General features: G+C 38.4%; 1 protein-coding gene across 2 annotated transcripts in view; it reads left to right on the forward strand.

Moving 5' to 3' along the window:
- The first annotated feature begins 5,213 nt into the window (after positions 1-5,213).
- Positions 5,214-26,904, forward strand: part of LOC126266986 (pre-mRNA-processing factor 6) — a 72,587-nt gene continuing 50,896 nt past the window's right edge. Inside the window, exons 1-9 of one of the 2 annotated variants that reach the window (XM_049971726.1) lie at positions 5,214-5,290; positions 5,372-5,491; positions 5,644-5,703; positions 13,085-13,184; positions 15,383-15,518; positions 15,934-16,090; positions 16,355-16,482; positions 21,319-21,496; positions 21,670-21,814. In XM_049971726.1, the coding sequence (XP_049827683.1) occupies positions 5,397-5,491; positions 5,644-5,703; positions 13,085-13,184; positions 15,383-15,518; positions 15,934-16,090; positions 16,355-16,482; positions 21,319-21,496; positions 21,670-21,814 (999 nt within the window). In that variant the 5' untranslated portion in view covers positions 5,214-5,290; positions 5,372-5,396. Of the gene's footprint in view, positions 5,492-5,643; positions 5,704-13,084; positions 13,185-15,382; positions 15,519-15,933; positions 16,091-16,354; positions 16,483-21,318; positions 21,497-21,669; positions 21,815-26,904 lie in introns of both variants that reach the window. The other variant, XM_049971725.1, reaches the window with a different exon arrangement.

Genomic DNA, 26,904 nt, shown 5'->3' on the forward strand with positions numbered 1-26,904 from the left:
GTTTTATATAGTGGGAATTAATGAAGTGTGGTAACGGGAAAGACAGGACTTTTGATCAGGTCAGTGTAGGCTTATCAACACAAAATAAATAAAGTGTAATGCAGGAGTAGGCCTAATAATGAATAAGATAATAAGAAAGTGGATAAGCAGCGTAGTGAATGCAGTATTGTACCCAAGGTAGGTATAAAGCCAACACAGTAGTACAAGTATATATATCAACTAGTTTAGCATATGATAAAGAGACTGAAAGAATATATGATATGAAGGAAATTATTTACGTAGTTAAGGAAGATGAAGCAATTGTTGGATGTGGTTGAAATTTGACAATAATGAAAGGAATAGAAAGGAAAATAGGAGGAGAACATTTACTGAGGGAAAGGAATAAAAGAGGAAGCCACCAGATAGCATTTTACACAGGGTATAATTTAATCTCTGCTTCACTTGGTTTAAGAGTCATGACAGATAGTTGTTCATGTGGAAGAAACTTGGGAACACTGGAAGGTTTGATACTGATTATATAATGTTAAGGTAGAAAGTTCGAAACTGGATATTAAACTGCAAGACATTTCAAAAAATAAGAAAAAGAGCAAATATGGACTCTGATAACAGATTATTGGTTATGAAAAGCGGATTAAAACTGGAGAAAGGTAGGAAATTAAGGAAATACAACCTGGATAAATTGAAGGAAACAGGGACTGTCGAGAGTTTCAAAGAAAGCACCAGGCAATGTTGGAGTGAAAACCGAGAAACGAATACAATAGAAGACTAACGGATAGCTTTCAGAGATGGAGTAGTGAAGGCAGCAGAGAATTGTATTGGTAAAAATACAATGCGTGCTAGAAATTCTTGGATAACACACAAGATACTGAATTTAATTTACGAATGGAGTAAATATAAAGCTGCAACATATGAAATGCGTGAAATGAAATAGAGACTTCTATAAAAGACAGACTGACAGAAATTGCAAAATGGTTATGCAAGAGTGGCTAGGGGACAAATGCATGGCTGCAGAAACATGCCTGTTTGTGGGAAAGACAGATGCCGCCTGTATGAAAATTAAAGAGATCTTCAGAGAAAAGAGAAGCAGCTGTATGAATATTAAGAGCTCAGATAGTAAACTGTACTAAACAAAGAATGGAAAACTGAAAGGTGCACAAAAAATATACAGCCTCTGAATATGAGAAACAAACTTGAGAACAGTATTATGGAAAGAGAACAAGATGTGGTGATGATGAGATGCGAGATATGTTACTGAGAGTAGAATTTGACAGAGCACTGAAAGATCTAAGTAGAAGAAAGATCCCTGGAGTAGACAAAATTCTCACAGAACAATTGAGATGCTTGGGAGAGCCAGACAAGACAAAACTATTCCACTTGATGAATGGAAATGAGGAAAAAAATTTATTGTAAAATCTGACTGAAAGAAGTGATCAGTTGATAGGATCCTTCTTGATGCATCACGGGGTCGTCAATTTGGTATGCAGAAGAAGTGTGGGAGAAAAAATTATGGAGGGACACCAAGGCTCACAAACAGTACCAGGTGCAGAAGGATATGCATTACAGAAATTATGCAGAGATGAAGAGGGCTGCACAGGATAGATAGCATGGAGAGCTGAACAAATCAGTGCTCAGACTGAAAACCACAACAGTAAATGTGAACATCATCATCTTTCGAGTTACACCAACCGTACTGACTTAACTCCAATGTGTTTATATAAATATTATAACTGCAAGACAACAGAAAGAAATGTACAGTGAATTGAGTGGATTGTTAGGTTCCTCAGTTAAGGCCTATCCACACTGACTATCACAGCATCATGACATCATTGCAACACATGTCACAATGTATTCACATTATCTGTTACATTAAGGAATCCCAAGCCAACACAAGTCAAGTGATCTCAACAGGCATGGATGTCCTCAACTTTCTGTGCTATAGTCATCTCTCCCTCAGTTGCTTTTTCTTCAAGAGTTACAGGTTTTCTTTACATCTTCTATTTGGCTTTTAATTGTTCAAATTCCATATTTGTACTTGAGTTAGCTAGTGAAACCAAGTAAATATTGACTACTGGTGCTTGCAAAACTGTTACAAACACAATCCAGAGAGCTACCTAACAATAAATAAGCCTGCCATAAACACAGATTCAAATAAATGGCATGCAGTGTCTGAAGGTTTCCTTCCATTTCCTTATGAAACACTACAATTGCCTGACAACATTAAAATAAATTCCACTTATTAACCAATCTGATCATACCCATTGACTTCAAGTTGCAACCATACTGCAGTCAGTTTCATTGTAAAATATTAAATACGGTACTGGTATGTATACAAGTCCATTTTTTACATGTAATAAAGAGCAAGCAATTTAGTTCGCTCATGTGGTACAATTCAGAATGCTACCTCACGATTCCCATTAAATTTTTAAATTTTAACAAAATTAATAAAGAAACGAAACAATTTATAACAAATAACGAACAACAACCAACTGATATCAACCACGAAAATAACGACGAAATGAAATATGTAAATATGCTCATGGCCATGACTCAGGAGGAAATGAGCTTGGGGGTCATGTGATCAATTACGGATGAATGACTTCAACCATCAAAACTTCCTTTTATTTATTTACTTTTTTCATTTTTGGACTGAAGGCTACTCAACAAAAAAATTTCTTCCCGAGAGATCTTGACGGTTCCATGACATGACATGACGTGAGGGGAGGGGACGGCCAGTGTGAGTGCCAGCATTTGAAATGCGTTGCTGAAGGTTTTGATGAGCTGGAACGTGTTGAGATGCGATGGGATGGCTAATGTGATAAAAACTGTGATGGCTGTAAGTCTTGATTTAAGTGTCAGGAAGTCTTTTCTGAGAATAATAGTATGGAGTGTAGCCAGGCATGGAAGTGAAACATTAATGGTAAATAGTTAGGACAAGAACAGAATAGAAGCTTTCGACATGTGGTGCTACAGAAGAATGCTGAAGATTAGATGGATAGATCACCTAACTAATGAGGAGGTACTGAACAAGATTGGGGAGAAGAGGAATTTGTGACACAGCTTGAGTAGAAGAAGGGATCGGTTGGTAAGACATGTCCTATGGCATCAAGGGATCACCAATTTAGTACTGGAGGCAAGCATGGAGGGTAAAAATCGTAGAGGGAGACCAAGACATGAATACACTATGCAGATTCAGAAGGACGTAGGTTGCAGTGGTTACTTGGAGGTAAAGAAACTTGTAAAGGATAGAAGAGCATGGAGAGCTGCATCAAACCAGTTTCTGGACTGAAGACCACAACAACAACAAGTCTTCTGACAATTAATATTTATTTTATTTGCCTGCAGACAATTGTTGCATTGTGTAGGCATCGTCAGATGGTTATGCAAATGATTATACATAAAGTCAGTAGTTACATAGTTATACAGATTGTGGTACAAATGATTACACAAAAGTTAACATATGGTATATGATTATACAAAAGGTCAGTATGGTTGTATGACATAAATTACAGTTTCTTTGATCACAATCACATTTATCATATTTTTTCATTATGTAGGAATTCACTTATGTTACAGAAAGCTTTCTCTTTTAACCATGTCTCTACCACCATTTTAAATCTATTCACATGCAATTCCCTCATTCCATGTGATATATTGTTGCAAAATGTTTTGCCAGCATGTAAAAAATTATTTTGTATTTTACTCAAAGGTGTCCAAGGAATGTCTAATAAGTTCCTATTTCTGGTTTTATATGAGTGCACGTCTGACCTGCTTTCATACATGTGGGCATTTTCTTTGGCATGCATAAGTGCTTTAAGCATATACAGACTGGGAACTGTGAGAATTTTGTGCTCAATGAAGTACTGTCTGCAAGAAGTTAAATTGCTCACATCAAAAATACATCCAATGGCTTTCTTCTGCCAGAGGAAAACATCTTTTGCCCCAGCAGAGTTTCAACAAAGAAGTATTCCATAATGCCGATGAGTATGAAAAAAGGCATGGTATTCCATAAGCATGTAGGCCTACTCCTTACTGACACAATCCCACAGTTTCCTAAGGAGATACAGAACTCTTGCCAACTTACTGCACAGCTTTTCTGTGTGGGTATTCCAGCACAATTTGATATCAAGATAAATGCCTAGCAATTTTACTGAATGTCTGAATTCATTAGGTCCATCATTAATATCTCTAAGGGAAAAGAGGATGTGTTCAGTTTTATTTTTGTTTAATGACAGCCTATTTTCATAGAAGCAGTGAGCTGCCATTTCCATCATGGATTTGTTCATTTGTTTGACAACATTCACATCATTATATGACGTGATAAATGTTGTGTTGTAAGCATGCATTACAGATTTATATGGTAATGTGTTGGGCAGGTCATTCACATATACAATGAATAAGAAAGGTCCCAGTACAGATCCTTGTGGGACTCCATATTATACCTTGAGAAGGTCAGATTTGTTGTTTGAATTTACATAGACCATTTAGTTTTTGTTTGTCACATATGATTTCAGCAGTAATGGTTCTGTTCAGTTATTCCATATTTTTCTAGTTTCTTAATTAAAATGCTATGTGAGACAGTGTCAAATGTCTTAGTTAAATCAACTAAAGTTGTATAGGTATGTTCCCTATATTAAAAACCTTGTAATATTGATAAGACAACTTCCTGAACTGCTTTTATTGTTGATAGCCCAGTTCGGAATCCATACTGAGCCCTATTAATAAGGTTGTGACACTCAAAAAATCGTTTAATTGGTCTTTAATTAATTTTTCAATAATTTTACATAATATTGATACTATTGCTGTAGGTCTGTAATTTTGGGGTGAATTTCTATCGCCCTTTTTGTATACGGGCAATACAATTGTCCGTTTAAGGCTGTCTGTAAATGTTCCCTCTGTAAACATCCTATTGATTAAATAAGACAGTGGAACACATATAGTTCTATTATTTTCTTTATGGTAAAATTAGAAGAACCATGGATGTCCTCAGTACTGGAGTCGCTTACTGATCTGACTACTTCCAGTATATCCTTATATTAAACGAAGAACTGCATAGATATTAGTAAAAAGCTTTAGATCCCCATTCAAATTTTTATGTTTTGTTATTTAGAAGCATAAACTTCTTTTTCTGTACTTTCTGTTGGTTTAAAAAACAGCACCAAAGCATATCCCTCTAGCGGTGGTGTTGGTCGATGGCTAGTTGTCGACTTTACAGTAAGGTTCATCGATCTCACACACATAGTAATGTATGTCTTTGGTCGATCAGTGTTTGCAGCTGCATCTTTGTTGATAGGTTTGTTATTGTGTGGCTAACCTAACAAAAACATTATAGAATTTGTTTACATCAGCTTATAGGTAAACAATTTTCCCGTAGTTGGACTTAAATTAAACATAGCACAATGGCAGTTCCACCAGCAGCGTTGGTGAACCGAAATAAGAAACATTTTATGGGTGTACCTGCTCCTCTTGGATATGTTGCTGGTGTTGGACGAGGGTGAGTTATTTTCTTTTGATTTCTGCTTATGGAATTGATATGTAATCACGCGATGCTAAATTGTTTGGAAGATTAACTGCCATCTTTAAATTCTGTTTGCAACACTCTTGAGTGGTGCTTTAATATATAGAAATCCGTTTTTATGATTTCAGTGCAACTGGTTTCACAACACGTTCTGATATCGGTCCTGCCCGTGATGCAAATGATGTTTCGTAAGTAATATCACAGATTCCATACGTTCACCTAAGTATATGAAACGTAACATTGTCTACACGTCTTGGATTCTTGCTCATTGTACGTATATGGTTATAACAGTGCCTGTACTTCCATAAGGTTTTGCCTATATGATTTATGTGATGTAGCGGTTTAAGTACTTAAATATTCTACTCTTAGAAAGTAGCTAATACTCTCTTGAAACTATTGATAATATTGAATAATACCAAATATAAACTTATTGAAACATTTGTACTACCACACACGATTCATAACCCACCATCACAGTTGTTCCAGCATTTCTATTTTAAGATGTATTTTGTCATCAGCGGCTGGCTTGTTTTCGTATAGGGTTAACACTACAGAGTGGGTCCATCATAAATTTTTTAGCAATTTTTAGATTTCAAAGTTTTATACTTTAGTGTTGAGTAACTCACTGCCTGTTGTTCAAATCACAGTGAATTAAGAGTATGATTGCTATTGCTAATCTTAGGAAAGCAGCAGTTGGCAGTCTGAAGTTTTTGTCATATTTTGAAATAAGTATCTTCACGTCCAAGGTGAAAGACAGAGTGAAAATAATATGATCCTAGTAGGATTTGATCCCACATCCTCTTGCTTACCAACCACAAACTGTACCACTAGACCACCATGCCAAATTCTAATCAGATCCTACTTGCTGCATTCTTCAGCAATGCTGCTGTCTTGAATTGTTCCAGCTGTTCTCTAGGTGGTAGTGGCATCGTTTTCGCAACTCAACCTTCATTCATCATAATGCAGACAATTTGTATAAAATATTTGTGAAGAAAAATCATCCTCATGAACTAGTGTATCTGTTGGTTAAAACAACATCAAAGCTCCTACAGCAGTTCCTGAGATTATCCTATATATACTAATGGATGCTAGCAGGCAACTTCACTGTTGTTGTTGTGGTCTTCAACCCGGAGACTGGTTTGATGCAGCTCTCCATGCTACTCTATCCTGTGCAAGCTTCTTCATCTCCCACCATCTGCAACCTAGATCCTTCTGGATCTGTTTAGTGTATTCATCTCTTGGTCTCTCTCTATGATTTTTATCCTCCACACTGCTCTCCAATACTAAATTGGTGATCCCTTGATGCCTCAGAATACGTCCTACCAACCGATCCCCTCTTCTAGTCAAATTGTGCCACAAATTTCTCTTCTCCCTAATTCTTTTCAATACCTCTTCATTAATTATATGATCTAACCATCTAATCTTCAGCATTCTTCTATAGCACCACATTTCGAAAGCTATTGTCTTCTTGTTTAAACTATTTATCGTCCATGTTTCACTTCCATGTTACACTCCATACAAACACTTTCAGAAACGACTTCCTGACACTTAAACCTATACTCGATGTTAACAAATTTCTCTTCTTCAGAAACGCTTTCCTTGCCATTGCCAGTCTACATTTTATATCCTCTTTACTTTGACCATTATCAGTTATTTTGCTCCCCAAATAGCAAGACTTCTTTACTACTTTAAGTGTCTCGTTTCCTAATCTAATTCCCTCAGCATCACCGGGTGTAATTTGACTATATTCCATTATCCTCATTTTGCTTTTGTTGATGTTCATCTTATAGCCTCCTTCCATTCAACTGCTCTTCGAGGTCCTTTGCTGTCTCTGACAGAATTACAATGTCTTCGGCGAACCTCAAAGTTTTTATTTCTTCTCCATGGATTTTAATTCCAACTCCAAATTTTTCTTACTGCTTGCTCAATATACAGGTTGAATAACATGGGGATAGGCTACAACCCTGTCTCACTTCCTTCCCAACCACTGCCTCCTTTACATGCCCCTTGACTCTTATAACTGCCATCTGGTTTCTGACATCCACATTTTGGATGAAGGCCTTCTCTAAACTTTCGTGATTTATGGTCTTCAGCTGTATGCATTCATGTTAATTTCCGTTTTTCTTTTTTTCTGATCTCATATACCCACCTTTCATTTTGTGTTGTCACAGACGTCTTTGATGAATCCAGTGAAGAACTTCCTTGTCTGTCTACCACCATCTGCCTGGCTACATCACCTGTCTGTCTCTGTTTCTGCATATAATATGCATTAAAATAATATTACGTCTACCACTCGTGCCTGCCCACTGATTTTTGTTTCTCTCTCTCTCTCTCTCTCTCTATCTCTCTCTCCCCTAGTAATTCTCCAACTTGCATCTCTCCATTGCTTTCTGAGCAACTGTTGATTACTTCATAGTTCTCAAATTAAAAGCCAATTTTCAGCTGTCATACTGTCATAAGTTGTTAACTTGCCAAGTTACTTTTAATATTTAATTTGTTTGATTTCATTTACTATTTCCCTACTGATTTGATGGAAGCCATTAAGAATTACCTAGGCATAATCCAAACCCTGTTGTAGACACACAAAATGTCCCTGACAACAAACACACTGGTCCTTCTCAAGAACAGCAGAAATTGTATATTGTGCTCCAGCATGAAGTCAGAGATGTCAAACTGTACAAAGCCACTGATTATTTTGTGATATTCTCATGCACACCGGACCTCACTCAAATAAATAACAGGAATATTGTTAACTACCATCAATCAAGTTCCACCATCTGCAGCCATAAGACTCTCAAAATGCACAGGCCAGGTTCTGCAATCTGGAAGTGCCACTTTGATCTACAATTAAGTACCTCACATCTCACACATTGCCAGAATTGGAATACCAAGCTTTTTGAGTTCCCTTCTTGGATTTTGTCATGTGTTTTAGCTTTTGAGCAATTAATTCTATCCCTGCTGATCAGAACTGTGTAAAGTTAATGAGACCTAGAAAATTTATTCTTGCTAAAAGCCCTAGAAAATTTATTCTTGCTAAAAGCAAGCAGGATTAATACTTGATTGTTTCATCTTGAATTTCCCAGTTTTACCATATTATTCCAGACAAATGTCATAGTAGTGCCCATCAGTCTTTCCATTTACTAGTAATCTGAAAACAACATCTTGCATAGACATTATTATTAGTATTGTTGTTATTACTATTGCTGTTATTTTTATTGTTGTCTCTATTAAGTGCCCTTTGTATTTTCTATTATTTATTTGATGTATAACATTATTTACTCTTTGTGTCAAATATGAAATAAAGTATATCGAAACTGGCTTGTCATAAAGGCATGTTGTACCTTTCCTTTTCAGTTGTTATGTATCTCACATAGCTTTTTCCATTTGTTTCTTGCAAGTTTCTTATAGTATTGACAACATATAAATAATACAAACTGCTCATTGTACATGAAATTGAACAAAGACACCCCTTTTTGCTTTTATCCAAAAATGAAGGCAGAGATACAGTTTAGAACATACCTCAGTGGCATCCAATTCAGTCACAGTCCCCACTAAAAACATTTAGGTCTTATAATGTGCAAAACAGTTTGAAGTAGAATACATGGTAAAATATTGACATGGTACTGGTTTTATGGAATCATGTCTCAATTAAAATCGTGTTTTAGCAGACACACTGTTTTCAGGAATTCGTATATTTTGCAGCTGACTGCTGTTCTCCAACAGAAGTTGATCAGTAGTAACACAGAGCAATTGCACATCCAGCTTACCTTGACATGGAAATAACCTTTGGAATTAGGTGGTGTACTTTAGTGTTCACTGTCATTTAACTTGCTCGTTACAAAATTAAGGGTTGTGCCATATAAATGTGCTCATGAATCAATCAGTGTAATTATTTTTGTAACACTTTTTGCTAATCATTCATCATCATCATTTAAAACTGATTGTGCCTTTCAGCGTTCAGTCTGGAGCATAGCCCCCTTATAAAATTCCTCCATGATCCCCTATTCAGTGCTAACATTGGTGCCTCTTCGGATGTTAAACCTATTACTTCAAAATCATTATTAACCAAATCCAGGTACCTTCTTCTTGGTTTGCCCTGACTCCTACCCTCTACTGCTGATACCATGAGTCTCTTGGGTAACCTTGCTTCTTCCATGTGTGTAACATGACCCCACCATCTACGCCTGTTCATCGTGACTGCTATATCTGTAGAATTCATTCCCAGTTTTTCTTTGGTTTCCTCATTGTGGACACCCTCCTGCCATTGTTCCCATCTACTAGTACCTGCAACCATCCTAGCTACTTTCATATCCGTAACCTCAACCTTGTTGATAAGGTAACCTGAATCCACCCAGCTTTCGCTCCCTTACAACAAAGTTGGTCGAAAGATTGAACGGTGCACAGATAACTTAGTCTTGGTACTGACTTCCTTTTTGCAGAAGAGAGTAGATCGTAGCTGAGCGCTCACTGCATTAGCTTTGCTACACCTCGCTTCCAGTTCTTTCACTATGTTGCTATCCTGTGAGAATATGCATCCTAAGTACTTGAGACCATCCACCTGTTCTAACTTTGTTCCTCCTATTTGGCACTTAATCCGTTTATATTTCTTTCCCACTGACATTACTTTCGTTTTGGAGATGCTAATCTTCATACCATAGTCCTTACATTTCTGATCTAGCTCTGAAATATTACTTTGCAAACTTTCAATCGAATCTGCCATCACAACTAAGTCATCTGCATATGCAAGACTGCTTATTTTGTGTTCACATATCTTGATCTCACCCAGCCAGTGTATTGTTTTCAACATATGATCCATAAATAATATGAACAACAGTGGAGACAGGTTGCAGCATTGTCTTACCCCTGAAACTACTCTGAACCATGAACTCAATTTACCGTCAACTCTAACTGCTGCCTGACTATTCATGTAAAGACCTTTAATTGCTTGCAAAAGTTTGCCTCCTATTCCATAATCTCGTAGAATAGACAATAACTTCCTCCTTGGAACCCGGTCATATGCCTTTTCTAGATCTATAAAGCATAGATACAATTCCCTGTTCCACTCATAACATTTCTCCATTATTTGCCGTAAGCTAAAGATCTGGTCCTGATAACCTCTAAGAGGCCTAAACCCACACTGATTTTCATCCAATTGGTCCTCAACTAATACTCGCACTTTCTTTTCAACAATACCTGAGAAGATTTTACCCACAACACTGATTAAAGAGATACCTCTGTAGTTGTTACAGTCTTTTTCTGTTTCCATGTTTAAAGATTGGTGTGATTACTGCTTTTGTCCAATCTGATGGAACCTGTCCCGACTCCCAGGCCATTTCAATTATCCTGTGTAGCCATTTAAGACCTGGCATTCCACTGTATTTGATGAGTTCCGACTTAATTTCATCCACCCCAGCTGCTTTATTGCACTGCAATCTATTGACCATTTTCTCCGCTTCCTCAAATGTGATTTTGTTTCCATCCTCTTTCCTATCCCATTCTACCTCGAAATCTGAAACATTGCTAATCATATTTTCACCTACATTGAGCAACTCTTCAAAATATTCCCTCCATCTGCCCAAGGCATCCACAGGATTCACCAGCAGTTTTCCTGACCTGTCCAAAATACTTGTCATTTCCTTCTTACTTCCCTTTCGAAGACTGCTAATTACACTCCAGAATGGTTTTCCAGCAGCTTGACCCATAGTCTCCAACCTGTTTCCAAAGTCTTCCCAAGATTTCTTCTTGGATGCTGCAATTATCTGTTTGGCTTTGTTTCTTTCTTCAACATAACTTTCTCTGTCTACCTCAGTTCTAGTATGTAGCCATTTTTGATACGCCTTCTTTTTCCTTTTACAGGCTGCCTTGACTGTGTCATTCCACCGAGCTGTTTGCTTCATACTACTTTTACACACTACTGTTCCAAGACATTCTTTAGCCACTTCTAGTACTGTGTCCCTGTACCTTGTCCATTCCTTTTCCAATGACTGTAATTGACTACATTCAAATAACTGGTACCTTTCTGAGATCGCTGTTATGTACTTGCACCTGATTTCCTTATCCTGAAGTTTCTCCACTCTTATCCTCCTACATATGGACCTGACCTCCTGCACTCTCGGCCTCACAATCCCAATTTCACTGCAGATTAAATAATGATCAGTGTCATCAACGAATCCCCTGAATACACGTGTGTCCCTCACAGCCTTCCTGAATTCCTGGTCTGTTATTATATAGTCAATGACTGATCTTGTTCCCCTGCTTTCCCAGGTATATCGGTGAATGTTTTTATGTTTAAAAAAGGAGTTTGTGATTACTAAGCCCATACTGGCACAGAAATCCAAGAGTTGTTTCTCGTTCCTGTTGACCTCCATTTGCTCTCCAAATTTACCCATAACCTTTTCATACTGTTCTGTTCGATTTCCAATCCTGGGATTAAAATAGCCCATAAGCAGAACACCGTCCTTGTCCTTTACTCTAACAACTACATCACTGAGTGTTTCATAAAAACTATCCATCTTATCTTGATCTGTCCCTTCACAATGTGAATATACTGACACAATCCTAATTTTCTTGCTAGACACTGTCAAATCTATCCACATCAGTCGTTCGTTTACATAGCTTACTGCAACTATGCTAGGTTCCATTTCTTTCCTGGTGTAAAGCCCTTCACCCCATTGTGCTATTCCTGCTTTGACTCCTGGCAGGCAGATCTTGTATTCTCCCACTTCCTCTTCTTTCTCACCCCTTACCTGATGTCACTAACAGCTAAAATGTCCAGCCCCATCTTACTTGTAGCCTCTGCCAGCTGTACCTTCTTCCCAGAGCAGCCCCCATTGATATTAATAGCTCCCCATGTCATTACCATTTGTTTGCCAAGTCGTATCTTAGGAGTCCCTGGTTTGTCAGTTAGAAGTGGGACTCCGTCACCTCCAAAGGTCCGAGGCATTTTGCTCTGATTGTTGCCAGCATCATATTTAGAGTAACGGGGAAGCAGGTTGCTAGCCTTACTTGCCCCGAGTCCCATTGAGTTTTACCCCTAACGGTTGAGGGACTAACTGGTGGATTTGGTAGACGTTGCCGTATGAGCACAAAGGTGACCACGGCTCAGAATATGTCCGAGATGCCCAGCTTTATTCCAAAGTAACTGGTATCCCAACTGCCGGGGCCACTTACTTGGCCACTCATACGTTGCCCGTGGTTCATGAACTAGGACATGACTACAGGAACCCACACCATGCATTGCTCAAGGAAATGTTTCTGGTGAAAAAGTGTCCTGCATGGACATTTTTTCCCATCTCGATTTCTTGAAAATGATTTCTTAAGTTGGATTTTAACACAAAAAGCTTATGCTTGTGACAGTATTATGGCTGCATTGCTGCAAAAAGATTTTATGAAAATTGAGCCTTCCTTCGCTCTGTATGAGTGTTAATAAGATGATCAAGTGTCAGATGGGAGGAGGGGACAAGAAAGTTTTTTTTCTTTAAATTACAGAACTTTAGTTATGTATGATATTGTCTTCTCTTTATTGAGGGAGATGGAGATGCACTGAATAATGTGCCATATATTTTGCAGAGATGATCGGCATGCTCCACCAAGTAAAAGAAAAAAAGGTCATCAGAAAGAGGAAGAAGAAGATGATGATGAGGATTTAAATGATTCCAATTATGATGAGGTATGTAGTGGTCTGAATTTTGATTTTGTTCGTAGCAATGAACTGTGATACTTATCTTGCATTACTTTTTCAATAATGCATGAAGCTAATTCTGTTCAAAAAAAGCTTTTAGGTTATTATTTAAAGAAGAATCTGTTGTTGTATTGTGTCCATGGCGTATCAGCTTTTACCAAATTATTCTACAGATGGTATTTATGTATAGGCTTTAAAGCATACCGTGTGTCTGTAAATGAAAAGTTGCTACCAAAATTATTACGCATATTCCTTCAGAATAATCATTTGTTTTGGGAGGATGAACTGATGTGCAGTTTAAAGTGGAATCAGTACTGCCTGGTGGAACGTGCGGGGACTAGGTGACAGTCAGACGAGGCTACTAGGTGCAGCATTGGAATGCTGTGCGGCAGGGAGGGGGGCAGAAACGGGTAATGGTAAATGAGAGCTTCGGAGAAGGGAAAGACACCGGTCGGTGCATTGGCAGAGGAGAACAGAGCACATTGAGGGTGAAGGGGTGTGAACTGGGAGGAGGTGACAGGACAAAGGAGCCAGGAACTGTTAGGTGGAGGGTGTGAGGATAGTAGGTTACAGTAGGTGGAGCCCTGATGATTATGGTAATCGAGAATGTGTTGAAAGGACAACTTCCATATGCATGTGCTCGTAAAATAGTGTCAAAACCTCAAACTAATTTATGAGCATAACATGATGTCATTGGAGCAACGATGTATATGACATAATCTGTTACCAAAAAAACATCTGTAACATACTTGAAAATGGTCTAAGGCCAAAATTGTACAATCATACAGGAAATAAAGGAAATGGCAGCTGACAGCTTTTTATATTGTTATGATCACCAGCTAGCTGTCCACCACGATGAATGGCTCCTGTCAAACTTTAGCCCAGGGCAAAGTGGATCACCATGTGGCACAACATGCATCTGAACATAGTATGCTTCATATCAGTGGCTGCTTTGAAATCTTGGCCATTTGGATCCTCAGTGCCACCACCAGCTTTTCTAAACTGTGCAGATGAAAACTATCCTTACAACATATTCTCCACTCCCATAATCATCAATGCCTCAGTGTATTGTAAATGACTATCCCCACACTCCCATGCAACACTTTTCACCCCCATTGTCCTAATACCTCTTCCTAATTCACACCTCTTCACCCTCATTGTGCTCCACTCTCTACCAATGTACCCACAAGCGTTATCCCTCAAAGCATACTGATGCTGCACCTGGCAGCCTCATCCAGCTACCATCTAGTAACTGCTTGCTCCAACAGACAGTGCTGACTCCTCTTCCCGCCACCCTTACCCTGCTTGCCTCCCTCTTGCCTGCCCAACTCCGTATTGCTCCTTGCATTTGACATGACACCATTGCATTCTAATGAGAGCAACTGAAGGTAGCAGTCATGTGTGCATAAGGTGTGCTTGCTGTGTGAATGTGTGTGTGTGTGTGTGTGTGTGTGTGTGACGGTCTTTCCATTGTGCTTGTCTGCCTTGTCATTGTGTCAAGTTTACAGTGAGTACCAGTCTATCCTTTTTGTAATATTATTGATATTCCAACCTGGACTTTCAATTGTTTATTTTACCAGTAAACTTGTTTTTAAATTGTGGCCCAAAAACTTGTCACATGATTTAAAAGTTAAAATTAAAAAAAAAGTACAGCTCTTCTAGAATGTCCTAATGCATGCACTGTCAACATACATCAAACAGCTTATGAATTTGAACATGTTGATGTGACATCGAACTTGGAGTGTGGCAACTCTGCTCCAAACTTTCATGATTTCCTGTCAAATACCAATCCTTAAAGTACTATTGAATAGAGTTTAAGAATGTGAATGGTGACTCAATGGTGCATAGATATATGTAGAGTTTTCCACAGAGATGTATTCTACCTCAGCAACCCTAAAATCATGCTCTACATTGAACGCAGATGTACAGGGGCATTGACTTACACTTATTGCATGATGGACAGTTTAAACTGCCTTCCTTGTCTCATGGTTTTCTAAGACCAACCTTTGAGTCACATACTGAACTTAAGGAATAGCTCTTGTTGAAGAATTGTGTTTGGCATTCAATATGATTTTATTTACTGCCCTGTGTTAGTAGCTCTTATGACACTGCAGTCAAAAGAGTCACTTACAGTGATTTGATTTTATATTTGTTTTACAGTGTTTTGTTTTTATACTGTGTTACAGTTTTCAGGTTATGGTGGGTCCTTATTTAGTAAAGATCCATATGACAAAGACGATGAGGAAGCTGATGCTATTTATGAAGCAATTGACAAGAGAATGGATGAGAAAAGGAAAGAATACCGTGAAAAAAGACTGAAAGGTCTGTACACAAAGTTCTTATTTGGTGCTTCTGGGATACCTCGCTATTCAGTGAGATGTAGATTGTCATATAGAAAACAACATCCTACCCATGAAGTTTTATTATAAGCAGTTATCAGTGTTTGTTTTTTCACACTTGTTTTGTTTTACTGTTTGCTACATGCTGCATTCTAATAAATGTAAAACTTTAACCCTAAAAGTAACTGGTCTCTTCTGAAATGAATTTTGCACTTTGTAAGTATTGCATAATATAAATGAAATTAAATCAGCATTACCCTTTCACTTGGTCTGAGTGTAATAGTTATGATGGTTAACTTGAGAGATAAAATTGGAAGAAACCAGTTCATTAAATACAATTACAGTTGTTTTTATTCTTTATTTCAACAATGTATTAACTTCAAATCTCTGATACACAGAGGAACTGGAGCGCTATCGACAGGAGAGGCCAAAAATTCAGCAGCAATTCAGTGATTTAAAAAGAGGTTTAGTAAATGTGACTGAGGATGAATGGCGTAATGTTCCTGAAGTAGGAGACGCTCGAAACAGAAAGATGAGAAACCCTCGCTCTGAAAAGTAAGATTTTTTTCCTTAATTTAGTTAGTTTAAAGAACAACTGCTGTTTTGTAGCTGTGGAATTTGTGTGCATATTAATGTAAAATAATTATTACACCAGTTTTGAAAATACCTTGTTTTCTTTATCAGTGGAATTGAACACTTATAATTTAGTTCTCCAATTGTCAGATCTGTTATCACAGAACAGTGGCTCCAGCAATGAGAACTGTATTTGATTGCTATGCAGATGGCGTATAAGAAGTTATGATGTTTCTTTTGCTGTAGATTTACTCCTCTTCCCGACTCTGTACTTGCACGAAATTTGGGAGGTGAAACAACTACGTCACTGGATCCGAGTAGTGGAATTGCTAGTGCCTTCCCAGGCACAACTACACCCGGATTTTCCACACCAGGTACGTTCAAGAATTCCATGTAAAAGACATCGATGTATTGCATTAAGTATTTATGAATGGTAGTAATCGAAGAGACACCGACAGCTGTGAATTACCTGCATCCCTCTGTGTTTGATGTCTTCCCTGACGGTGATGTCATCGTACAGTGATTTGTGAGTGGACATTTGTTTGCAGTAAATGTAATCCCTCCAGGTCTGTGCCTTATGAAATGTTTCATTATCTCTGGCCAAACAGGAAAGCCACAGGTTACCACAAATCAAACCAGATAGCTGTTATTAGGTGTGCCAGGTAACTAACTGCTATAACCCCAGGTTAGGGAGGTTTTCAGGGGCAGTTACAATTTGCTGTCTAAGGATCAGCCTGAAAACATTAAATAATAACAGGATTCTCCTGAATTGTCTCATATGTAAGAAATAGAAAAAAAAAGGAGCGGGATAGCATCATGTAACCTAGTGAGTTGTTGAAAGTTTCAGAAATGTGTAATTATTAGAAATTCTTGAGTAACCTCCTTTGTTGTGCCTTACATTATATTCTACAACTCTCTGCACTGCATTTGATACAAGACTGTTTTAATGCATTGTTTTTTCACAAACCCAAGATGGATATCAGTGTAGCTCAGTGACTTTAATGTTCATATTTGGTGTTTAGGAAAATTGAAAATTGTTGAAAGAAGTAGTGTCTCGAGACAGTATAAGGATCCTTTGGGAAGGGGAAGAAGGTGTCGTACAAGCCATGGGTAACAAAAATTGTCCTAAACATGATGAATGAAAGGAGAAAATGTGAAATAGCAGTACACCAAGCTGGATATCGGCAGATCAATAGAGAGATTGAGGAAGCGCAAAAAATGGTTTCAAGTAAATGTACGAAAAGGAAAATTCTCTCTAGGAAACTATATGATTGTGAGCAGAATTGCTGGCTTTATCACCTTAAAGTGAATTGTTAGTACTGTTGATAAGACACATATAAAATTGCATAGACTATTGTAACTTTCAGAACTACTAGTCTCTTCCTCACAGAGGAGAGAGGGATGGATTGGGCGAGATTGAAAAGGAAGGACAGGTCATTGAGACTACAGGATCAAAGGGAAATACCTGCTGTGAGGGTGAGGAGAGACAAAGCATCATGGGGTCTGAGTGACCTAATTTTGTCTTCCAGTTTTCCTCAATCGAACCCTTCCTCCTCCCCAAGAAAGAAACTGTTAGTTCAAAAACCGAGAATAGTGTGTATACTTTTAAATATGAGTATGTCAATCAGCAGTATTGCCAGTTCTACTGAATGCTGGCCAGTAGTTCTATCTCAAAATAAATTTAAACTGATTGTTGAAAACTTAGTAATACAGAAGGAGCCTGCTGAGCAATACGTAGGGAGTGGAAGAGTTGTATAGAGGAACTGTGTTATGGGAAAAGATTGAATGAAAATCTCCTGGAAAAAAGTTAATGTAGTTTGTGAAGATGAGCTTGATACTTTTGTATTGAGGGAAGAATTTCACAAGGAATTAAAGGGACTGAAAGATCATAAAGGTCCGAGTACTGGCACCATCCCTGTCATCACAGGGAATTACTGAAATCACTCATTGTTATTGTTGTCGTTGCCTTTGTTTTCAGTCTGGAGGCTGGTTTGATGCAGTTCTCCAAGCTAGCCTGTCCTGCAAAAACCCCTTTAACTTTGCACAAATACTGCAACCTACATACATTTGAAGCTGCTTGCTGTATTAATCTCTTGATCCCCCGCCCCACAATTTGTATTTGCCATACATCCTTCTATTACCAGATTGACAAAGCTATGATGTCCCATAAAGTGCTCTTTCAACTGATTCTTTCGTATTTCATGCCATAGCAAGGCAATGACAAGAGATAATAGTGTCTCACGCTGTGTGGAAATCACGGAATGTAGTGCGAGCACAAGGGAAAGTAGACACCATGATGCATGGAGATTTGGTCTGCTCCTGGAAGTATGCTTGGATGGCCGAAGGTGTTAAGGTACCCCTCACGATAAACGGGTAATCTAGGCTTGAGTTCCAGTCCGTCACAAGTTTTAATTTGTTCTAACATATTCGACAGCTGATGTGAAACCATAATTTCAATTTGAGAATTCATTCTAAATTAAATGCTGCCATTAATTGTAAGTGCAATGTCTCAAGACAATGCACAGCATATTCTTAAGGAGCTACATTCAGAGAATCTGCACATATTGAACAGAAACTTGGAAGCTGAGGAAGAAGGAAAAGAAAGACAGTAAACTTTTGAGATGAGGTGTTAGAGGAGAGTGTTGAAGGTATCATCAACTCAAATGAAGAAATGCTAATAAGAGCAAGAGAGACAAAAAGCCTACTCAAAACAGTCACTGTTAGGAGGAACACCGTGATTAGCCACATACTGACAAAGTTTCAGTGAAACAAGTGCAGAGAAGAGCAGGAGGGGCAAGGAGCATACTGAAAATAATCACTGTTAGGATGATCAATATGGGAAGTCTCATACTCTGCCATTCATTTCAGTTCTCTACTCTGATTGAGGAAATTGTGGAGGGAAGAGGACAGAAAAGATGACCGAGAAGGAGTTGATGGGTAAAGTTAACAGTGGCAGTAAATAGGAGAGCATTGAGAGACTAGCATCAAGAAGGGAGGAAGGAACTCCTGGGTTGAAGAGAAAAATAAAATTAGGAGATTCTTCTGCTTCTGTGGTTGTGGTAACTAGTTGTGCAAACAAAAGCAAAGACTAAATATGTTCTCTTGAAAATGGAAGTTTATACATGTACCCAATTATTGTTGCAGAAACAATGGTTCAACAGGGTGCCCAATGCTTCTTTCAGTATGTGAATTGTACTGTTAAGACTGTGTTGGTGACTATCTCTAATACCTTACATGAACACCTGCATTTGGATGAACTGTAGGTAATCAGTATGGGTTTGTTTAAAACAGAAATGGACTGATGACCTCAGCGGTTTGGTCCCATTAGACCTTACCACTGCCTAAAACAGAAATAAGAGACCATGTTAGCAGTTCTATGTACAGATGTTGTAGTGTTTTAATTCTGACAGTAAATATTCAACATTATCGTTGGTTGCTGTCCATGGTCCGTATGAGTGTGATCCAGAGACATCAGCAGTTATGGAACTGGACGTTCTCCAACATTGTAACAGTAGAGGAAAAGTGGCTGAAAGAAAAAGATACATTGTCTTTGCTCTGTATGGTTATAGAACTGCTATCACAATTGAATAAAGTAGGTCAGTAGTCACAAGTTGGTATGAATGTGCCTGCTGAAAGGACAGTCCAAATACTGATATTTCTCAAAGCCATCCACTTATAACACTTAACTAGACCCTTGTGATTTGTTTCATATCACAAACATTAAAGTAACTCTTGTGGATATTATTTTAAGCTCTTGAAAAGTGTTTATCCACCTTTTAAACAGCAGTAAACAGTTTTTTTCCAAGTTTACCTGCTATGAAAACTCTTCCAAGTGGTGTGACAAGACATAACAGGTAATCCAACTTGAAGGAGGTACATTTGAGAAGATATGAAAATGAGTTTTTGGAACAGTAGAAATTTTATTCCTTTCAAAAATTTTCTGAGTGAACATGACATTGCGGAATTTAAGGAAAATCTGATGGAGTAATTGGATGTTTCTGTATGCCCAGTTTGGTAAATTCTGACATGTTTACATACTTTACTGCACACCTGTACATTACACAATCATGAAGAGTAAATATTGCCCCTGCACCAAATTCATACTCTTGAGGAGAAAAAACCTTGTTTCACAAAGCGCCTAGCATCCAGAGCACATTGGTCTATTGATTACTCATATGATTTTGAAACGCATCCCTGTTGGTTTTTGAACACTCTGTAAGTTGATTTCTGAATGAATCATAAGTTCATTTTTGAATATGTGCGTAGTGTACATGATGTCTCTGTCAGGGGAATCCTCCTTGCATCTAGAAATAAACTTTCCTGCAAGCAAAAGGGGACCGGGCTATATGAGCTGAGCTGAGTAAAGCCGAACGAGTGAACACCAATCGCTGTCTGATTATGTGGTTGATTGGTTCTACGAGTGATCAGCATTGTTATAATTACTAGCAAAATTCATGGATTCAGACTACCAGAGTGAAAGTAAATGACTAAGAGGAATAACAGCTAAGAAAGCTTACGCATTATCTTCTCATTGTATCCAAGAAAATGAAAATTTGTGAAAAAGAGAGTATGTTGTGTTGAAGTTGGTAGGTACATATAGCTATTATAGCTATGTCCTGTTATCAGGACTCAGTTAACAAAGTATTTTTTATTTGTAGTTTGCTTGAACTTAACATTTGGCTTGAGATTTGCTAAAGGTATGTTCATGTGAATTAGTAAAACAGACTGAACATGTTATTGTATGGGACACAGAGTAGTTGCTGTTGTTTGACTGAATCACGATTTGAACAGTAAAAAAGACATGAGGGTCAAATTAAACAATGGTAAATTTTTAATAAAAAAATCATTTACTTGTGGGCAATGTGTTTTGTCTTTAACAAGCATCACAAACGTTCTGCACACTAATAAAAAGATTTGAAGGAAATTAACTTGTCTTGTTTAATTGACAAAACCCTTCAAATGATTTACCTACAGTGTAAGGAAGTTCCATTTTTACAAGTTATCTTTCAGAAATATTTTTGGAAGGTGATGCCAATTGTGGGGACAAGCCACTCATCACACTACTTTTATGAAAACTTATATTTTTAATTTGTGTGTGGATACTTTTATTTTAATGAATATGTGTAAAATGTATGTAATTATTCTTTTGTCTAGGAAAAGTCATCAGTATTTTGTACAGTGTTTTAGTTTTTTTCTGTTTGTGCTTTAAGGAATGTTAACACCTACTGGAGATTTGGACTTGTGCAAAATTGGACAAGCTCGCAACACATTGATGAATGTGAAGTTGAGCCAAGTATCGGACTCTGTAGAGGGCCAGACAGTAGTTGATCCTAAAGGATACCTGACAGATCTTCAGAGCATGATACCATCATATGGTGGAGACATAAAGTGAGTTTTGATTGGGTATATGTACTATTGTTGCTAACAAAAATTTAACTGTGATCTTTTATTTAGTGGATTTGCTTTACACAGGAGAATAGTAGATTTCTGCCTATTTTTATTTCTGCCATTGAATGGAACCAGAATACAATTTTTTCACTCTTGAGTCATTTTATTTTCAGTGACATAAAGAAGGCACGACTTCTCTTAAAGTCTGTGCGAGAGACAAATCCAAACCACCCACCTGCTTGGATAGCGTCAGCCAGACTGGAGGAGGTTACTGGCAAAGTACAAGCTGCGAGGAACCTTATTATGAAAGGTTGTGAGGTAATGGCTTTGAAATCTTGCATACTCTGGATTTATTGTTTTCCTTAATGTCACCCTTCTGAAATTTGAAACCATTATTTAATAATTTTTGAAGCTGCTATTTTTCAGTTGAAAAAACTTTAGCATGCAAAAAGGACAGAAAACACACAGGATTTCATGCAGACAGTTTTGGAAGTGGGTGTAAATGGAGAGTTTGGCAGAGTTTTGATAGAAGTAGAGACTTTGATATGGAATACACATAAAAGCTTTATACAAGCAAACAATCATGTTGCCGTCATCACTTCCACTGATGAACTTATCACACACCTGAAGGTGGCAACATTGTTATTTGCCAAAATGTTGTGGCTATTGGACCAGAGATCCACCCACCATGAATTAATTCCTCATAATCCACACTGGGTAAAATTGAAGATTAACAGAAAACCTACATATTTTTAACTTGTTTGTCATCAGTAGGTTAACAGAAGAAGACCATGAAAGACATGGTACACAGGGGGAAAAAATGATCAATATGTTGTAGCAGTATGGCAAAGAAGGGGAAAAATGTGCATTACAGAGTATCAGGTTTGAAGGCCTGAAGATTAATGAAACACAGCTGAAGTGAAGGTAGTTCATAAATCAGATAAAAGAGAACAATCTTACCAGTTAAATGTAAGTGAAAATGATCATGAACTGATGAGTTATGGATTTACAAGTTCCATTGATCGCATTTGCAGCACTTTGTTATGATTTTTACCATCTCAGTTGGTTTATAAAATATGAGTAGCAAGTCTCTCAGTATGTATGCTGACTAAAAAATTGTTTGAGATCTGGTATGGTACTGAAAACATTGCAAGGTAGAAATAATGATGTGAACTGAGGTGCATCCCTTGTGGAGTATTGGTTAGCATCAATGGCTGGAGTGTTGCAGGTCCCAATCACCAACATATATTTGTTATTTAGTATTTATACTTTTTGGAAGGTTCTCAGGACTTCTAATGTTTGTTATGCCATGACATGGAGATGCTGGGTACCTCAAAACAGTATATAACCCTGGCTCCAATTAAGCAATTTAAAAGCCATCATTCCAAAGGTATGAATATACGGGAGACCAATGGATTCCGAGTTAGCAGTAACTTAGCTACATTTCAAGCATCCATCAATATTTTTTGGAGAGCTGATCAAGACCCAACAAAATGACTGAAAAAATTCAACCGAGTTGCCAAATACAACAGATGGTAGGACACGATGTTTTTGGCAAATGTATACTTTTACTTGAATGGCACAGCCCAGCACTGGTTCAGGTACAGAAATGAGAAAATCAATAGCTGGGACAAATTCCAGGCTGAACTGAAGAAAATGTTTGGTGGTGATCTACAGCAAACACACTTAGTAGAAGAACAATTGAACGAAGGATCCCAGTATCAGGGTGAAATGAGACAGTCATACTCACGTACAGAATGTTTTGGCTGTATGAAACATTGTGAATCTGAACATTACATAAACTGAAAAAATCTCACATTTGATAAAGCGCAGCAGACATGCACGAAGCTCTTCTGTAAGGAATGTCACAACCATAGAAGGCTTCATGAAGTGATTTCAGCATGTCAGGGAAACATTCGCAAAAAAAAAAAAAAAAAAAAAAAAAAAAAAAAGTTTCATAAAAAAGGTATGATTGACTCCTGAATGTGGCCCCTATGTCAGTCATTGAAGATCACTATGATCTTGCCTCTCCTGTACATCAGGTAGCAAGAGACGGGGTACAGCAGTTTATGGAAGTTGGAAATATCAGATTGAGTACACGAGAGACAACGGCCATGACTGTTGTCCCTACACATCAGGGGGTAATAGAGTATGTTGAAGAGGAAGTTTATCAATCTGTAGATCTAATCTCAGCCACCAGTAGAATGCCCCATGAACAATGGACTCAAACGTATGCGGCAACTGTCAAAAGACAACCCAGTATCTGACCAGTGCAGGTACAATCAACTCCTTCGCCAAGTATAAAACATCACAGAAGAACAGACATTTAAATGACAGAGGACAATACAGGGATCTGTTTCCACTGTGGATGTCCAAGATGCTACTGCAGAGAAAGACAATGAGTGCTGACAACTATTACACCCCATGGCATCAATCATTACAACAGTATGGTTAGCGGCAGTCAGCTGCAGACAATTACAGTTGACCTGCGGCATGAACCCTGTTGCTGTACCCTGAATAAGATCACTTCTCATCATGCCATAGCTTCTCCCCATCATTGTATAGAGATACCAGCTTCTCACCTAGCCACCAAATTCAGGAAAACTAAATCAGGTGACCATCTTTGAACATGAGGCTGCCATAAATGAAAATTGACCATTTATGAAAGGTCAGGAAATCTCATCACTGGCCATCCTCTCTGGGTGCTAGTTGACTTATAGGCTTCTTTTCCTGTAATGTCGAATGTTTGTTGTCACCAGCTAAAGATGACCTCCGCTATCAGGTGGAGAAATGTAGGGTACCCCTGAATAGGTCAGGTGTGCATTACACGCTGAAAGTGGCTACAGGGGTAGCAGAGTACGTGTGGAGTGCATATGGGGGTTTTTTAGGTTAGAGAATTCCCTCCCTAGGCCTGACAAGACGCCTCCTGAGACGCGGCAAGGTAGGAGTAGGCAAAATGCAACAGGGAATAACAATATTATTGTGATAATAGTAAACTGCAGGAGCGTATATAGAAAGGTCCCAGAACTGCTCTCATTAATAATTGGTCACAATGCCCATATTGTACTAGGGACAGAAAGCTGGCTGAAACCAGACGTAAACAGTAATGAAATCCTAAACTCAGATTGGAATGTATCCCGCAGAGACAGGCTGAACAGTGAAGGGGGAGGCGTGTTTATAGCAATAAGAAGTGCAATAGTATCGAAGGAAATTGACAGAGATTTGAAATGTGAAATAATTTGGGTGAAGGTCACGGTTAAAGCAGGCTCAGACATGGTAATTGGATGTCTCTATAGGCCTCTGGGCTCAGCAGCTGTCGTGGCTGAGCACCTGAAGGATAATTTGGAAAATATTTCGAGTAGATTTTCCCACCATGTTATAGTTCTGGGTGGAGATTTTAATTTGCCGGATATAGACTGGGAAACTCAAACGTTCATAATGGGTGGCAGGGACAAAGGATCCAGTGACATTTTTTAAGTGCATTATCTGAGAACTACCTTGAGCAGTTAAACAGAGAATCAACTCGTGGCGATAACATATTAGACCTTCTGGTGACAAACAGACCTGAACTATTTGAAACAGTTAACGCAGAACAGGGAATCAGTGATCATTAAGCGGTTGTGGCAGCAATAATTTCAGCCGTAAATAGAAATATTAAAAGAGGTAGGAAGATTTTTCTGTTTAGCAAAAGTGACAAAAAGCAGATTACACAGTACCTGACAGCTCAACACAAAATTTTTGTCTCAAGTACAGAAAGTGCTGAGGATCAGTGGACAAAGTTCAAAACCATCGTACAACTTGCGTTAGATGAGTATGTGCCAAGCAAGATCGTAAGAGATGGAAAAGAGCCACCGTGGTACAACAACCGAGTTAGAAAACTGCTGCGGAAGCAAAGGGAACTTCACAGCAAACATAAACATAGCCAAAGCCTTGCAGACAAACAAAAATTACGTGAAGCGAAATGTAGTGTGAGGAGGGCTATGCGAGAGGCGTTCAATGAATTCGAAAGTAAAGTTCTATGTACTTACTTGGCAGAAAGTCCTAAGAAATTTTGGTCCTGTGTCAAAGCGGTAGGTGGATCAAAATAAAATGTCCAGACACTCTGTGATCAAAATGGTACTGAAACAGAGGATGACAGACTAAAGGCCGAAATACTAAATGTCTTTTTCCAAAGCTGTTTCACAGAGGAAGAGTGCACTGTAGTTCCTTCTCTAGATTGTCGCACAGGTGACAAAGTGGTAGATATCGAAATAGACGACAGAGGGATAGAAAAACAATTAAAATAGCTCAAAAGAGGAAAGGCCGCTGGACCTGATGGGATACCAGTTCGATTTTACACAGAGTATGCGAGGGAACTTGCCCCCCCCCCTCTTGCAGCGGTGTACCGTAGGTCTCTAGAAGAGCATAGCATTCCAAAGGATTGGAAAAGGGCACAGGTCATCCCCGTTTTCAAGAACGGACGTCGAACAGATGTGCAGAACTATAGACCTATATCTCTAACGTCGATCAGTTGTAGAATTTTGGAACACGTATTATGTTCGAGTATAATGACTTTTCTGGAGACTAGAAATCTATACTGTAGGAATCAGCATGGGTTTCGAAAAAGATGGTCGTGTGAAACGCAGCTCGCGCTATTCGTCCACGGGGCTCAGAGGGCCATAGACAAGGGTTCACAGGTAGATGCCGTGTTTCTTGACTTCCGCAAGGCGTTCGATACAGTTCCCCACAGTCGTTTAATGAACAAAATAAGAGCATATGGACTATCAGACCAATTGTGTGATTGGATTGAGGAGTTCCTAGATAACAGAACACAGCATGCCATTCTCAATGGAGAGAAGTCTTCCGAAGTAAGAGTGATTTCAGGTGTGTCACAGGGGAGTGTCAAAGAACTGTTGCTATTCACAATATACATAAATGACCTGGTGAATGCCATCGGAAGTTCACTGAGGCTTTTTGCAGATGATGCTGTGGTGAATCGAGAGGTTGTAACAATGGAAAATTGTAGTGAAATGCAGGAGGATCTGCAGCAAATTGACGCATGGTGCAACAATGGCAATTGAATCTCAATGTAGACAAGTGTAATGTGCTGCGAATACATAGAAAGATAGATCCCTTATCATTTAGCTACAAAATAGCAGGTCAGCAACGGGAAGCAGTTAGTTCCATAAATTATCTGGGAGTACGCATTAGGAGTGATTTAAAATGGAATGATCATATAAAGGTGATCGTTGGTAAAGCAGATGCCAGACTGAGATTCATTGGAAGAATCCTAAGGAAATGCAATCTGAAAACAAAGGAAGTAGGTTACAGTACGCTTGTTCGCCCACTGCTTGAATACTGCTCAGCAGTGTGGGAACCAAACCAGATAGGGTTGATAGAAGAGATAGAGAAGATCCAATGGAGAGCAG

This window comes from Schistocerca gregaria, chromosome 4, assembly GCF_023897955.1.
Source record: "Schistocerca gregaria isolate iqSchGreg1 chromosome 4, iqSchGreg1.2, whole genome shotgun sequence".
In the NCBI taxonomy this organism is placed as follows: Eukaryota; Metazoa; Arthropoda; class Insecta; order Orthoptera; family Acrididae; genus Schistocerca; species Schistocerca gregaria.